This window comes from Elgaria multicarinata, chromosome 7, assembly GCF_023053635.1.
Source record: "Elgaria multicarinata webbii isolate HBS135686 ecotype San Diego chromosome 7, rElgMul1.1.pri, whole genome shotgun sequence".
NCBI lineage: Eukaryota > Metazoa > Chordata > Lepidosauria > Squamata > Anguidae > Elgaria > Elgaria multicarinata.
This window is the reverse complement of record NC_086177.1, coordinates 80,825,252-80,840,180: the sequence shown is the minus strand read 5'-3', so window position 1 is coordinate 80,840,180 and position 14,929 is coordinate 80,825,252. Positions and strand designations below refer to the sequence as shown.

At 43.0% G+C, this 14,929-nt stretch overlaps 1 protein-coding gene across 1 annotated transcript; it reads left to right on the top strand.

Annotated features, from left to right (window-relative positions):
* Nucleotides 1–1,777: 1,777 nt before the first annotated feature.
* SLC7A13 (solute carrier family 7 member 13) lies at nucleotides 1,778–11,082 on the top strand. Its single transcript, XM_063130904.1, has 4 exons — nucleotides 1,778–2,535; nucleotides 6,320–6,451; nucleotides 8,060–8,424; nucleotides 10,809–11,082. The coding sequence occupies exons 1-4, from the start codon at nucleotides 1,833–1,835 to the stop codon at nucleotides 11,040–11,042; spliced, it is 1,434 nt and encodes a 477-aa protein (XP_062986974.1). The 5' UTR covers nucleotides 1,778–1,832; the 3' UTR covers nucleotides 11,043–11,082.
* Nucleotides 11,083–14,929: the final 3,847 nt, after the last annotated feature.

Sequence of the window (14,929 nt, the reverse complement as noted above, 5' to 3'; positions counted from 1 at the left end):
GAAAGACCCTGCCTAGATGGCATGGCTACCAGCTGTCTTGAAAGGGAGTTCATGCCCAGATGGGCACCAATGGGAGTTTTCCTCCCATCATAAATAGAATCTTGGCACAGTCAGACTGTTCTGGTCTTTGGATTTTAAACAGTTCTTCATCGTGGACTTCTAAAAAGCCCTTAAGGGAGGGTCCGGGAAAGTGTATATATAATGATAGCAGCCTTAATCGGCTTGGCCTGAGTGCTTTACTCCTGTGAAAATATATGTGAGAGTTTAACAGCACAATCAACTTATAAGTAAGTCCCATGGAATTCAATGGGGCTTTCTCCCACATAAGTGAATATAGGATACACACTTACCTAGCAGTAAATACTACTGAATTCAGTGGTACTTACTTCTAAGTAAACATGCATAGCATTGCATTATAAAGGCAGTAAAAGGAGATAAGAAAACATTTCTCTCATCCTCTAAGGAAAATACTTTTGAAATCACCAAAGAGCGTAACGTAGCGGCAGATGGCATTTGTAGGTTTTTTTAATTTGTTTTTTTGTTTTTTGCTTTGTTTTTACAAACAGGGCATCTGAAGTCCTTGAAGTGTTGCTGAAGACCCATGAGACCACCTGCTAAATGAATAAGGAATCAGTAATTTTTTATGACCATATGTCTCTTGTAATGAATAATCCGAGGAGAATAATGGGAAGCGTGTCGATTTGACTAATCAGTTATTTATTATATGCTGGCAGGTTTGGGGCAAAATATGCATGGGAGAATTGATGTTTTCATCTGTAGCTTTTGCTTTATTTCTTGATATTGAGTGTACCTGTTGAGTTTATATTTGTTCCAAGTGAATTAATCCAAATATATTCTCATAGTTGTTGTAGGAAATTCTAGAGTGGCTTCAGATATCTAGATGTCAAGTGTTAACCTGGAACTGGATCTGTTGCCTTTGCACTTTCTGCTGTTGATGGCTGTGAGTTGTCAGAATTCGAACCCACTGCCATTGGACAACCTTAACTTCTCACTCACCACTGCAACACAGCCTCCAAGTCCTCCGTAATGGGAATTTGGCCCTCAGATTGAAAGAGCTTCAACACCTGCCTTATAGTTCCTGATGTAGAAATAATTTTCTTTGGCAGTCAAGACGGGCTGTGTAGTCCAGTGGAAAAACAAAGTTCAGAGAGGAGCCATTTCATGAAATTGTATTTCCCCAAGTTTAGGGTGACCATATGGAAAGGAGGAGAGGGCTCCTGCAGCTTTAACTGTTGTGATGAAGAGCGAATTTCACCAGGTGCTGCGTTCATACAAACGACACCTGCTGAAATTCCCTTTTCTATTCAACTGTTAAAGATACAGGAGCCCTGTCCTCCTTTCCTTATGGTCACCCTACCCAAATTACTGGGTCATTTCTACAAACATTTGGTCTAATCATTGTTACCCACCCCCATCCTGTAAGGCAGGGCTCTAATTTCAACTAGTATTGGTAACTTAACTGTCTTATTAACTGTAGCAGCCTGTTGTCTACTCAGAAGTAAACCTCAATGAGTTCTATAGGACTTACCCCTAGGTAAGTGTTTATAGGATTGCAGCCTTAATTGGAAACACATTGGGACAGAGTAGAGGTGCAGAACTGTCAATAATTAAGATTTGGCCAACTTTTGTAAGGATGTGGTTAATCATCAGCACTTTTCTTGTTAAATGTAAAAGGGTACAAGTCTGAAATGACTCATAACTCGTTCAAGTAGTATTTCGCTGCACCCAGGGAAGGAGAGAAGGTACTTAGGTATGTTTTCAGGTTACTAACTGTTACTAACCGCAAAATCTCAAAAGAAGAAGAAAAGATCATGGAGAAGGAAGGAAATAAAAATGAAAACAGCAAGATGCAGCTTGAAAGAACTATCGGATATTTTGGAGGCGTTAGCTTTATAGTGGGTACAATTGTAGGTGCGGGGATCTTTGTCTCCCCTACTGGAGTGCTGAAATATTCTCTGCTCAATGTTGGTGTTGCACTGATCATCTGGACTGTTTCTGGCATCATCTCTTTGATGGGCGCTCTCTGTTATGCAGAGCTTGGCACGGCGTTACCATTTTCAGGAGGAGAATACAGCCATATAAAGAGAGCCCTCGGCTCTCCACTGGCTTTCGTCTTTCTGTGGACATCGATGTTCAACAAACCAGCCTCAAATGCCGCCCGAGCCTTGCTCTTTGCTGAATACGCTACCCAGCCTTTCTATGGTGTGTGCCCGGCTCCGGAAGTGCTGAAAAAATGTCTGGCTTTGGCTGTTCTCTGGTTTCTTGGAATCCTCAATGGGCGAAGTGTCAAGATGGCTGCTTGGGTGCAGACTGTTTTTACCATCCTGAAGATGATGGCTCTGTCCGTCATTGCAATTGGTGGAATGGTCCTGTTGATCAGAGGAAGGAAAGAGAACATAGCGAGATTTGAGCATGCTTTCAGCTCCGAGATTCCTGATGCCGCTCAGATTGCAGAAGCGTTTTTCCAAGGGCTCTACGCCTATGGCGGCTGGTGGTCTCTCAATTATTTGGCAGGTACATCTCTCATTGTCTGTTGTCAATTGGAGTCTCTGTTGTCTGTTGAGCCTTGAGTATGGAATTCAAACTCCACACAAGTATTGGTAACTTAACTGGCTTATTAATAGGGTTCCATATAGCTTCTTGGCAGGGAGGGTATCTACACGGAGCTTTTACTCCAGTTCTACTCCACCCCCCAAGTCAATCGTGTCAGATGACGCACACACCTCTCTGTAGCTAGTGCAGCGTTTCTTGCCCTAAATCTGTTTTTTCCCCCAAATTCAATTTGTGACGGAGTTTTTCGTCACTGTGGATTCAGTACGGTTGGGGAATCCGTGTGACCTCAGCTGGCTTCAGCACAGGTTGGTGGAAACGGTGCTGATTGGCCAAAGGGAAAGTTGCTTGGGGCAGGGGCAGGGTGAGATCACGAGGCTAAACATGGCTACCCTGAAGTAACTCAGTTCCTTTATTTGTTTATTTATTACATTTCTATACCGCCCAATAGCCGGAGCTCTCTGGGCGGTTCACAAAAATTCCTTCCATTGCACTTTGCTGACTACAGGGCAGGATCTACACTACTGCTTTATAACGCTTTATAACAGTAGTGACAACTGTTGGGGCCCAGGACACACTCCAAGTGCAGTTTTCAAACTGCTTTCAAAGTGTCATATCCTGATTGGTGTAGATCTGGCCCAGGAGCCAGCTCTGCTACTTTGAAACTGTGCTGTTGCGAACATGGACTCAATAGCTGCCTTTCCACTATTTATTTCAGTTGTGCACTTGGGATCGCCCCTCCCACTGCAGGGAGAGAGAGGGGTGCCAGGATGGATGTTCGCATGTCTCCATTTCACTTTACGAGCACATGAGCGAGTGGGGGTATTGATTCAATGCTTCACAGCTAGGAAAGAGCACAGCTGAGAGAGGGTAGGGGCTCCTGTTGATTCAAAGCTGTGTAGATGCAGGGAGGCATCCTTTCACAGCCCCATCATGAGTTGTTATTTGCTGTGCGTTACAGCTGTGTAACCAATCCTGCAAAGTTTTGGGGCAGGGTATGCCACATTCAGTCCTGTCCATGTATCACTGTAGTTGTCACTTCGCAACTGTGCTGCTGCGGGTTTTGGGGGGGAAGTGGCACTGTGTAGATGGCCACCATGACCTTAATAGAGGCCTGCAACAGGATTTTTCTAGATGGAGGGAAGAGATGGGGGGAAGTCTGCAGAACAGATTTTTCTTAAGGGGACAGTGAACAATGAATTTATTGTTTGGCCATGCCTTTCTTCAGACCAACCAAAATTCCACAAAAATAGGCAAGCTTTTGAGTTTTCCAGAACTCTTCATCAGGTTGGGTACAACACAGCAGCCACTCACATCCACACAGAGTACAACCTCCTATATCAGAACCCTACTCAAGTAAGGTGGCCAGCTTATTTTCTAGCTGTCATCTTGTCTTTTCCACACAATCAATGAATTCACTGAGCTGCTGCATGTTCGATCAATTCGGGATCATTTGGGGCCAGGTGAAGTATCTTTATGGCTTTCCACCAGCTGTATATATGTTTTGTAACACATTTTACCTCTTACTGTGCTTCTTTTATTCACCATGTTGAAATATTAATATTCCCGGAGACTAAATGAGTGTTACCATGAACAATACAGGAAAAAGCCATTTCCTTTCATTTTATAAGCAGATAAAATCTTCTTAGCCAGCCTGATTTCTCTTCATTATATTTACACTATTCAAAAGAAAAGTAAGGGGGTGTAAACCATGCAATTGGTATCTGATCTACGTTTATTATAAGAAATAAGACCCTGGATGCATAGCTCTGGTGGACTAATGTTAGCCAGCTATAACACAGGCTAGCCACACAATCCTATTACTTAGGCCCCATTCAGACCACACGCTAAAGCATGCTGCTTAACTATGGTGACCATATGAAAAGGAGGACAGGGCTCCTGTATCTTTAACAGTTGTATAGAAAAGGAAATTTCAGCAGGTATCATTTGTACGCATGGAGCACCTGGTGAAACTCCCTCGTCATCACAACAGTTAAAGCTGCAGGAGCCCTTCACTCTTTTGTATCTGGTTAAGAGGTCAAGGTTCCTGCAGCTTTAAAAGTTGTAATGAAGGGGGAGTTTCACCAGATGCTGCATGCATACAAATGATACCTGCTGAATGACACCCTTTTTACACAACCATTAAAGATACAGGAGCCCTGTCCTCCTTTCCATATGGTCACTATAGCTTAACCACAAAATGGTTAACAGAATGCATTAACCATTTTGTGGTTAAGCAGCATGGTTTAGCGTGTTGTCTGAATGGGACCACTGCTAGCCAAGCTAGAGTATAGAGCTCCACTTGTTCTTAAGGAGCCCGCTCTTGTCTAGTGCAAGGAATGTGGTTTTGTGCTAAAAATAGGGAGTTAAGATAAGGGAAGGGCTCGGCAAATATTTCTCATCTAGAACATTCCAAATTGGTGGTAAAATATTTCTTTTGATTACAACTGTTGCTGGGCAGGACTGAACAAATTTAGAGTATATATGTTGGAATGGAGTTAAGTCTTTCAACCGTCCGCTGTATCTTCAAGACTGAACTTGGATCATGCACTGTCTTCATGATGCTGATTTGGCCAATGTCATTGGCTCTGAAGAAAGATATACTCAATTGAAATTATGAATTGGTGATGCAGTCACTGCAAATGGAGTCCGTACAGCACAATGTCCATCAGTGGTGTAGTGGTAAACTTTGAAATCCAGGTGCGCATGATGGCAGCTGCCATAGCCATGACCCCAAGAAGAGTCCAAAAATCCAGGCATCTGTGTTCATCCACATCTACGAACCAGTTTTAGCAGATCCCATCTCCACCAGGTTTTTGGTAAAGCTAATGGGTCTTATTTGCTCACTCAAGACCAAGCTGCCCCAAAATCTTTTCCATTACAACAGGGAACAACATATTGACCCTGTTCAGACAACACACTAAGTGACGGTGGTTAACCATTTTGAGCTAAACAGTATGGCTTAGTGTGTTGTGTGAACCATTCCTAAGCATGTTAACTACATAGCCATGGTTTAAACCCACTCACTAACCACTTGCTGCAAAAGGGTTAGCGGCTTAACCATGGCTTAGCGTGTTGTCTGAACAGGCCCAATGTTGCTGGTGAAATCCATTTCTCCCTAGCTACTCTGAGGATTGCAGCTAAGCTCAGAGAGAACAGGGAATTCTGTGTGTGTTGTTTGGTGGCAACCCCATTATCTTCCATTTCAGGTAATGCTCTACGTTTAGAACATTCCACACACTGTCTTAGTGTGTGCTTACATCAGATCTGCTTACATCAGATCTCTGCATTTAACCCCAGATCTGCTTGCTTGGAATTGCGATAGAAAATAAATCCATTTGTGCTCTCTATCTATCTATTTGATATCCCCCTCCCATTTTAGTTTTATACTATAGGGAATTATTTTGCAAGGATCAATACGCTATCAGAAGGACAATAAGCCAGTGAAGAAAGGAATAAACAAGGAAGCATAACTGAGATCCCCAATGGGTGGCTTAAATTCAGCTTTTTGGAGCCCGTACTTGATTCTTGGAAACAAATTGCCATAGTTATGCTAGCTAGAAGCATGCTATAAAAGTAAATCAAAAGCTGCCTGGAGTTCTCAAGATTCAGTGTCACTTACCAAATTCCATTCATGATGGAAAATCATATAAAGAGTCTAGCCATGAGCCTAGCAAATAATTCTGATACATGCTTCTTCTCTTTACAAATGGTTGTGTTAGAGTAACTTGTACATTATATATTCCAGAGGAGGTCAAAAACCCCAGCAGAAACATTCCTTGGACTGTGATGACTGCACTTCCTTTAGTAACAGTGTTTTACTTGCTGGTGAACATTTCATACCTGACAGTACTCACACCGAAGGAAGTTGTTTCTTCAGGTATGGTTCCTAGCTTGTTTTCTTAATACAGTAGAAGCTTTGATAATATCTACAATAGATACAGCACAGAAGTCACTAGACAAGTCTTCTAAATCGAATTGTAGCAGAGACTTTGACCATAACCATAAGTTCACAAATGCACACGATTATGAATTCTGTTGATAAAGACAGGAAAACATAGAAGTATCTCTGCTTGTGTTTGATTAAAGCCCTCTTTGGTCATTTTGGGGAGAAATACATTTAAAATTGCCATTTATGTCAGTCTTTTACAGATCAGAGATAAAGAAATGTAGCATGAAGCAAAAGCAATAAGACTAGTTATGACAACTTTTAAACGTAGCCTGCTAACCTGCAAGCAAAGATTTTAAATCTTTTTCTGATACTACTTATAAATAGTTTCCTCTGGCTTAGTTTGGGAGGAAACCCAAATCCCATTGAACTGTATGGGGGAATTTTGCCTCCAAGTTATGATATGGGGGGTTATCTAAATGTCATCTTTGCTCTGTGGTGGCTCCGAATCAGCGGTGTGTTGGTTTTGTGATGTAGCCACTGATTCGGAGCCACCACAGGGCGAAGATGCAAAGGAAAAAAGTTGGGGACTTACCCCAACTTTTTCTGCGGGGCTGAGGTCAACATGGCTCTTCTGCCATCTGCCCTCGCTCCAGCACTGCCCCAGGGGCGTTCCTGGGTGGAAGGCAACCTTGGATTGATTTCCGGAAGCCAGGGGTGGGGAAAGGGGTGGGCTTGGCAACCCTAATGGCCACCGGAAAGCCCGCGCTGCCTCCCTCGAGATTGCTCACTGCCAACCCGCAACAGTGATACTGCAGGGCTGGGCGGTAGAGCAGCGCGAACTTGATGCCATGAAGGCAACATTATTATAGATTTTTGTTTGATTGCTGTAGACCAGCCTTCCTCAACCTGGGGCGCTCCAGATGTGTTGGACTGCATCTCCCAGAATGCCCCAGCTGGCTGGGGCATTCTGGGAGTTGTAGTCCAACACATCTGGAGCGCCCCAGGTTGAGGAAGGCTGCTGTAGACTCTCGGTTTTGTTTCTGGAAATACAAATGAAGTAATTACAAGATTTCAAAGACAAAACAAGAATACCAAGCAACAACAGAGACAAAACTGCATTCATTTTCTACCTGTTTTCTTACTAAACTGTAGGCAGTACTGGCTAGAATCATTCAGTCTTGTCTTGTAGTGGATATGATGTCCCAAATTTGCTACAATCACAGCTCATTCACAATGGAATAATACTTCTGTGGTGCTGTTAACAGTTTCACAATGCAGAATTTGAGCAGATGCTCCATCTTTCTCCAGGGAGCCTCATTATGGCAGAAGGTGTGCAGTTGTGAAATACTGTGTCCTGTGCAACTATTGAAAGCACAGGTTTATTGTTCTATATTTAATCCAGGATCCACAAGCACTGTTGATTCAAAATTCTGGAGCCTTGTTCTTCAAGGCTCACTGAAACATGGGTGCAAGAGTGTAGGCTTCACTTTGTGATTCAGCCATGTGTGAGCCAATCCAGGAAGTCTGTGGAACTGTTGATGTAGTCTTTTGATGATATTGATGTAGTCTTTTAATGGTATTGATGTTTCCTTGCAGTTGCTGTCGCAGTCACGTGGGCTGACAGAGTGATCCCTTCAGTTGCTTGGGTAATTCCTGCATCTGTGGCTATTTCAATATTTGGGGCCCTTAACAGCAGCATGTTTACACTTGGACGACTAAGCTATGCTGGAAGCCAATCTGGACACTTGCCTGTTATAATATCCATGCTTAACATCCAGTACTGCACTCCAGCACCAGCCATGATTTTCTCCACCGTGATTGCATCCATTTTTATAATCCCATCCGATCTAATTGCTTTGACTAATTATTTTGGATTCTCCATTTGGCTCATGGTTGGATTAACGTGCACGAGCTTGATTGTCCTCCGGTACCGAGAGCCTAATCTACACAGGCCTTACAAGGTAAAAAGCAAGAACTGAAAATGTGTAACAAAGTTGTCTAATCACCTTGCGTTGTACATATATGTGGGACTTGCAAATCTTTTAAAATGTTGGGCAGCATAATCACTTAATCTAAGCAAGTTTAGCTCCATTCATATCAATGGGACATGAGAACATTTGAAGTTGCCTTAGACTTAGTCAAAGCATTGGTCCATCTAATTTAATAGATATTGTCTGCTTTCATGGGCAGCAGCTCTTCCAGAGATCCAAGCACAGGTCTTCTACACCAACCACGAGCTTATTCTTTTCACTACAGTTGCCAGGGATTGAATGTGGGACCTGCACTCAAAGCAGTATGACCCTGAGCAATGCCCCTTCACACTACAACCTACCTACTCCTATGCAATCATCACAAGAAGAAATTTCTTCCTTCACCTTGCCAAAAGGCCACAGCCCTATTCAGTTGTCATGAACGTCTAGCCATGGAGGGGACAAGGGAACCTGAATGCCCTCTCCACCACAACTTCCCCATGTTTATGGAGCAAGTCTGGAGAGAGGCTGTAACCACATTCGCTTCAATGCTGTTGCAGTCCTCGGCATGATAGGGAAACCTCACAATCAGGGTTCCTGATCGTGGGGAGCCCTACAACCACATTTGACCAAAGGCAGATAAAGCCTCTCTTCAGCCCTTCCAGTTCAAACTGGGAATGTTGGGTGGTGGAGGGCTGGGGCTGGATGGTGTTCATGTCCCCTCCACAGTTAGAAGTTCATAATATGGGGCCCATGACTTAGCATGGTCCAGAATCACAGCACCACTATTGTTTCCAAAGTGAAGAGAAGAGTCTGCTTTTTGCTGCAATGTACAAAGGAAATGTAGTTATGGTAAGATGGGTGGAAGGAGAAATGTCATGATGAGCTATCTATCTTGACAATTCCATGTGTGAAGAACGAGCTGGGCCCTCTCTTGTGTATCTCCTTGTTGCCTTTGTCTGCTTCTAAATTCCTTTGAGACATTCTTTCTGGGGAGAAAGAGCATGTGGGGGTGGGTGGCCTTGTACTAACAGGCTCTACCCCAACCTACATGTATTTATTTCCATGTCTGAAGTGAGCTTATGGACAAACAACTGTATAGGTAGAGAGGTCCCTGCCTCTGGACACTTGCATGCCTAGGCCCATTTAAGACTTTGAAATGAAGATATGTAGGTCAGGAGCCTGCGCAGAAGCCATTTCCTTCCCTTGAGTCAACCCTGTCTTCTGAACAGTGCTCTGCTTTGTGGCTTAACCACCATGGCTAAAACCATGGTTTAAGGTGTCTTCTGAATGGGGCTGCTGAAGCCCCTGCAAGTTCACCCCTCCCACGACTGGGGTGCAGGAACGTAGCAATATATTAACAATCAACACTTGTATTCAACAGCCAATCAGGCAGCATTAATAAACATCATATAAAGGTGAGGGTTAAAAGCCTCATGTAGAAAAGCCCTTAGTCATGAAGTTAAAACAAAGAGCTTTACCACACCAGCGTTATACTGTGCAGTCACTGCGGATTGCATGCAAAGGACTCTGAAGTTTTCCAGCTTATAATCTGCTTTTATTGTGAAGTACTCCCATGCATCCTGCTTTAATTGCCCTGCTTAACCAAAAGAAGGGCAATATTTTGCTACTAGTTTTCGAGCGTATCATTTGTTGTTTTCCGAGCGGCCACTGGGGCGTAGGAGCAGGATTTGAAGAAAAATTAAACAAATGCTTACATCTGCGTAAGCTTTAACAATAAAGACATCAAAGTTGGCACAGTAATAGATATTAAGGAGCGCTTTAAGCATACCAAATTTAAATCGGATTGGGTCATCCGTTGATTTTTTAATGGATTTTTTACACTTCCCCATAAACCTTAAACCCATTTCCTGGTATGCAAAGGATTGCTGCCGCCCGGTAGCAACAACAACAACAACTGCGACAGCTTAGTGCTGTAGGGGATAATTCGAGGGAAACAGGTACGTGGGATGAAGCTCAAAGCCAATTCAACAGTCTGATTCTATACCTGCCTATTCCAACTAACCTTTACTGAGTTCAACTGGACTCACTCCCAGGAAAGTGAGTATAGGTTTATAGCCTAAACCTCACATGTGACAAATGACTGAATGGTTACTTATACTCTTCCTAGTGACCACAAACTGATCATTTGATAGTAAGAAAGTCTGGAGAAAATGGTTTGTATAATGCAGCACTGGAGAGATTCTGCCTAGGGCTATTCCAATTCTTGCCACCTATATCCAAAAATAGATTGTTGGCAGCAGAAGCAACATCTGTGTTCAGAATATGAAAAAAAAAGTGTTTTATTTTCTCTACATTTAATCCATGCTTGTTCCTATGTCCGCTTTCTCAACCCTTTGTTTTCTGTTTTCCAGGTTTTTTTACCAGTTGCCTTTGGAATGGTGGCAGTTTCATTGTTCTTAGTTTTAGCTCCAGTAGTTTGGACTCCAAAGATGCCGTACATCTACGCTTCCCTTTTCATGCTTGGGGGCCTTCTCTTCTATCTGCCTTTTGTGCATTTCAAAGTACATTTTGAGTTTTTTGACAAAATCACTTGCTATCTGCAGCTGTTGCTGGAGGTTTCGCCTTCAGATGATAAAACTGAGTAAGGGCAAAAGTTTATACTCTGTGGTACTGACTGGTAATGAACAACATGGGGCTTGTCTTGAGGAGGGGAAGGCCCCAGGGTGGATCCGCAGTGGCGGTAGGTCATTTATATGATGCAGCAGCCATTGCAGAATCATCCCAGGGCATTCCCCCGAAACTCCGCTTTTAAGAAGTCGGAGATTTACCCTGACTTTTTCCTCTGAGCAAAGCTGCAGACACACATTTGCCGTCTGCCGCCTTGCTCTGGTGTTACAGCGGAGGTGTGGCCCGACCAGTGATGACCCTTGATTGGTCACCATCGGCCTGGACATGGGGAGGGGCTGGGCCAGCTGCTGGACCGCCTCCGCGGTCCAGTGGAGCATCGCAATTAAATAAAAAGTTTTTAAAAAATAAAACTGGAGCCAGGCACAGGCGCGCTGGTACTGGGGAGGGGGCAGCCCAGTGAGCCAAATGGCTGCGGGACTGCGCATTACAACAAAAAGGTAAAAGAAAAGAAAATGGAATGGGGAGCTGATTCCCCCCTCCATGACTCCTTTCTATTCAACAACAGGGGAAGGGGAGAGGAACAGGGTGCTAGGGCAATGTCCCATGCGGTTTCAAACCCTGCATTTGCACCCCTTTCTGTAGGGATTACTTGGGAGGAGCGCAAATGCGGCATGTCAGATCACGAGGCACTAATGCCACTTTGTATAGACCCGGCCATGGTTTGGATGCATCATAGCATGAATGGAATGCTCCTCGTAGTGGAAGCTGTTGGCTCTGATGTCTGTGGGGTGGTGAATCCTCAAATAAGATGCTCCACGCCTTCGGTAGCTCGTTTGACTGAAACCCAGAGCAAATTCATCGCTCCACTGACATTGGAGATACCAGCCTCCATTGGCTGGTTATACAGAGGGGCTTCCCTGCCCCCTCTGACCCACTGCAGTGGAGAGGAGGACTGGGGGGAAAACCATTGTGTGAGTGGATTCAAGCCAAATCTCTCTTAAGGTTATGGGATAGTAGAGCTGTCATCTGGTTAAAGAAACCGTAGTCAAATTTACTATACTCAGCGGTATATAAATGCCACAAATAAATATTTTATACATGCTGCTGCAGTCCCCACCTTTTTTATCTGGTGGACACAGAAATTGAGCATGATATTGTTTGTTTAGTTGAAAAGGGAGAAGATAAAATATCTTTTAAAGTATTTCTAAATTTGCATCTATACATGTAAATTAGCATATTTAAATATTATAGTCTGCCTCTCTTGTTCTCTGTTCTGGTGATTCATATGTGGCCACTCTATCTCAAATTTATTCCCCCTCTGTTAATTTGATTTCTCTCCTCGTGTGACACAGAGTGGTAAGCGGCAGTTACTGCAGCCGAAACAGTAACTCTCCCGACTCAGCCTTCCATCCTTCTGAGGTTGGTAAAATGAGTACCCAGCTAGCTGGGGGAAAGGTAACTGCAACTGGGGAAGGCAATGGCAAACCACCCAGCTACAAAGTCTGCCAAGAAAATGTCAGCGAAAGCAGGCGTCCCTCTAGGAGTCAGCAATGACTCAAGTGCTTGCACGAGAGGTTCCTTTCCTTCCTTTTCCTCCTTTTTCATCTTTACCTCTGTGGTCTCCCCACACTGTCTAAATTTAGATTGTCAGCATCTTGGGTCAGGGACCTCTTTTTGCTAAAGCTGCTCTGTAAACCACCACTTAAATATAAATGGCATTACATCAATAAATACATTTTTAAAATATTCATATATACCTTTTATTGAATGCTGTGCCTAAATGTGTTTCAAATGCATACCTTGAATTATTCAACCTCACCCTGTCTCTTTCTTCATCACAAAAGGAACTCTTGACAACTCTGAGCTGGTTCGCAGGACACAGCTGGTTATCATGGGTTATTTAACCCACAATGAGTTGCAGTTTGTGCTGGGCATGTACAGCCAGTGTTTCAAATATGCAACCCCAGGTTGGAGTAATCAGGGTTTGCACCATGTCGTGCAAACCCAGCCATCATAGGTTATTCAAGGGTTAAACAACCCTTGCATAAATCTCAATTAGTAGTAGGGTTATGCAAGGATTGTTTAACCCTCAAATAACCTGCAATGACCAGGTACACGCGACACAACCCCCATCACCCCGATTGGAGATTACATATTCAAAGTGGTGTCTGCACACACCCAGCACGCACGTGCCATGGCTCATCATGGTTCACATTGAGCTGGTCATGTGCAAACTGGCCCTCTGGCTGTTTTAGGACCATGATATGACTATCGCTTGTAGACTTCTTGAAATAGCTTCTCTTTCTGAAACAAAGATGCAGACAACACAATCCTCTGCATATTTACTCAGAATTAATCACACTGTGTTCAGTGTGGCTTACTCCTACCTATATATACATAAGATTGCAACTAAAATGACCTTAAGAAAGATGGATGGGCAGCCTATTTCTAGAATCAAAGTGTTAGGCATTTTAAATCAACACATTTGTTCACAGTTTTGTGCACTAAATACACTTGCTGCAATGTAAATATTCCATGTGTACTGAATATATTGGCGACAGTCCAAATAATCCACATGCATTCAATATCCTGGTAGCAATCCAGATGTTCTACATGCACATGTGCAACAGATTGGCATGCACACACACTTTCTCATCAGTCTTTCCGAACTACAATTCCCAGCATGGGTTACTTGCAGGAGCCAGAAAAGAACTATCAATAAAAAACAATTAAAGGGGCTGTTCCAACCACAATAACAAGGACAAATGATCTCAAAGATGCTGCTTTTGTTAATGGCTGCATATTGGAAGTTGTGCAGCACTGGAAAGCACATTCCGAATGTTCAATACAGGGCCGGTTCACCAAAATATGGAAACTCACACAGTCAGAAAGATGAATTCATCACAAGAGAGAGGTGCAGGGGAGTCTGAAATACGACCAGTTCATGGAAATCTGGTTTCCATTTATCACTTTCATAAATAAAGGCATAGTGGATGATAAACCCCCAAGAATCCAAAAGTAATTCTGGAAAGGCTTAATAGAATGGTGGAAGACAGAAGCTAATAAGGACTGAGCTAGATACACTGACTTAATGTACATGAAACAAAGAAAAATATGAGAACATATTTCTTATTTGTATTGTTGATCATTATTACGTGTGATGCCTTAATGATATTGTATTATTCATGAGAATTCAACAATTCTTATTCTTTTTTAAAGGCTGTGTACAAGATAGTGCTGTTTTCTGATTTATTCTTCAAGAAATACCCTGTACATATCTCCTGTTTGGATTCTTTGCTTATATTTCTGGAACACAACAAATCAAACCATGTTTAAATTAATATGCTTTGATTATAAATATATACACCAACAACAGATGGTGCATCTTGGGGATTCACAAGGGAGGTTGTGGGCTCTCCCACACTAGAGGCATTCAAGAGGTAGCTGGACAGCCATCTGTCAGGGATGCTTTAAGGTGGATTCCTGCATTGAGCAGGGGGTTTATTTATTATTTTTATTTTATTTATTACATTTTTATACCGCCCAATAGCTGAAGCTCTCTGGGCGGTTCACAAAAATTAAAACCATAATAAAACAACCAACAGGTTAAAAACACAAATACAAAATGCAGTATAAAAAGCACAACCAGGATAAAACCACGCAGCAAAAATTGATATAAAATTAAAATACAGAGTTAAAACAGTAAAATTTAAATTTTAGTTAAAATTAAGTGTTGAAATACTGAGAGAATAAAAAGGTCTTCAGCTGGTGACAAAAGGAGTACAGTGTAGGCACCAGGCGGACCTCTCTGGGGAGCTCATTCCACAGCCAGGGTGCCACAGCGGAGAAGGCCCTCCTCCTAGGTTGGACTCGATGCCCTTCTAGGCACTTTCCAACTCTACTA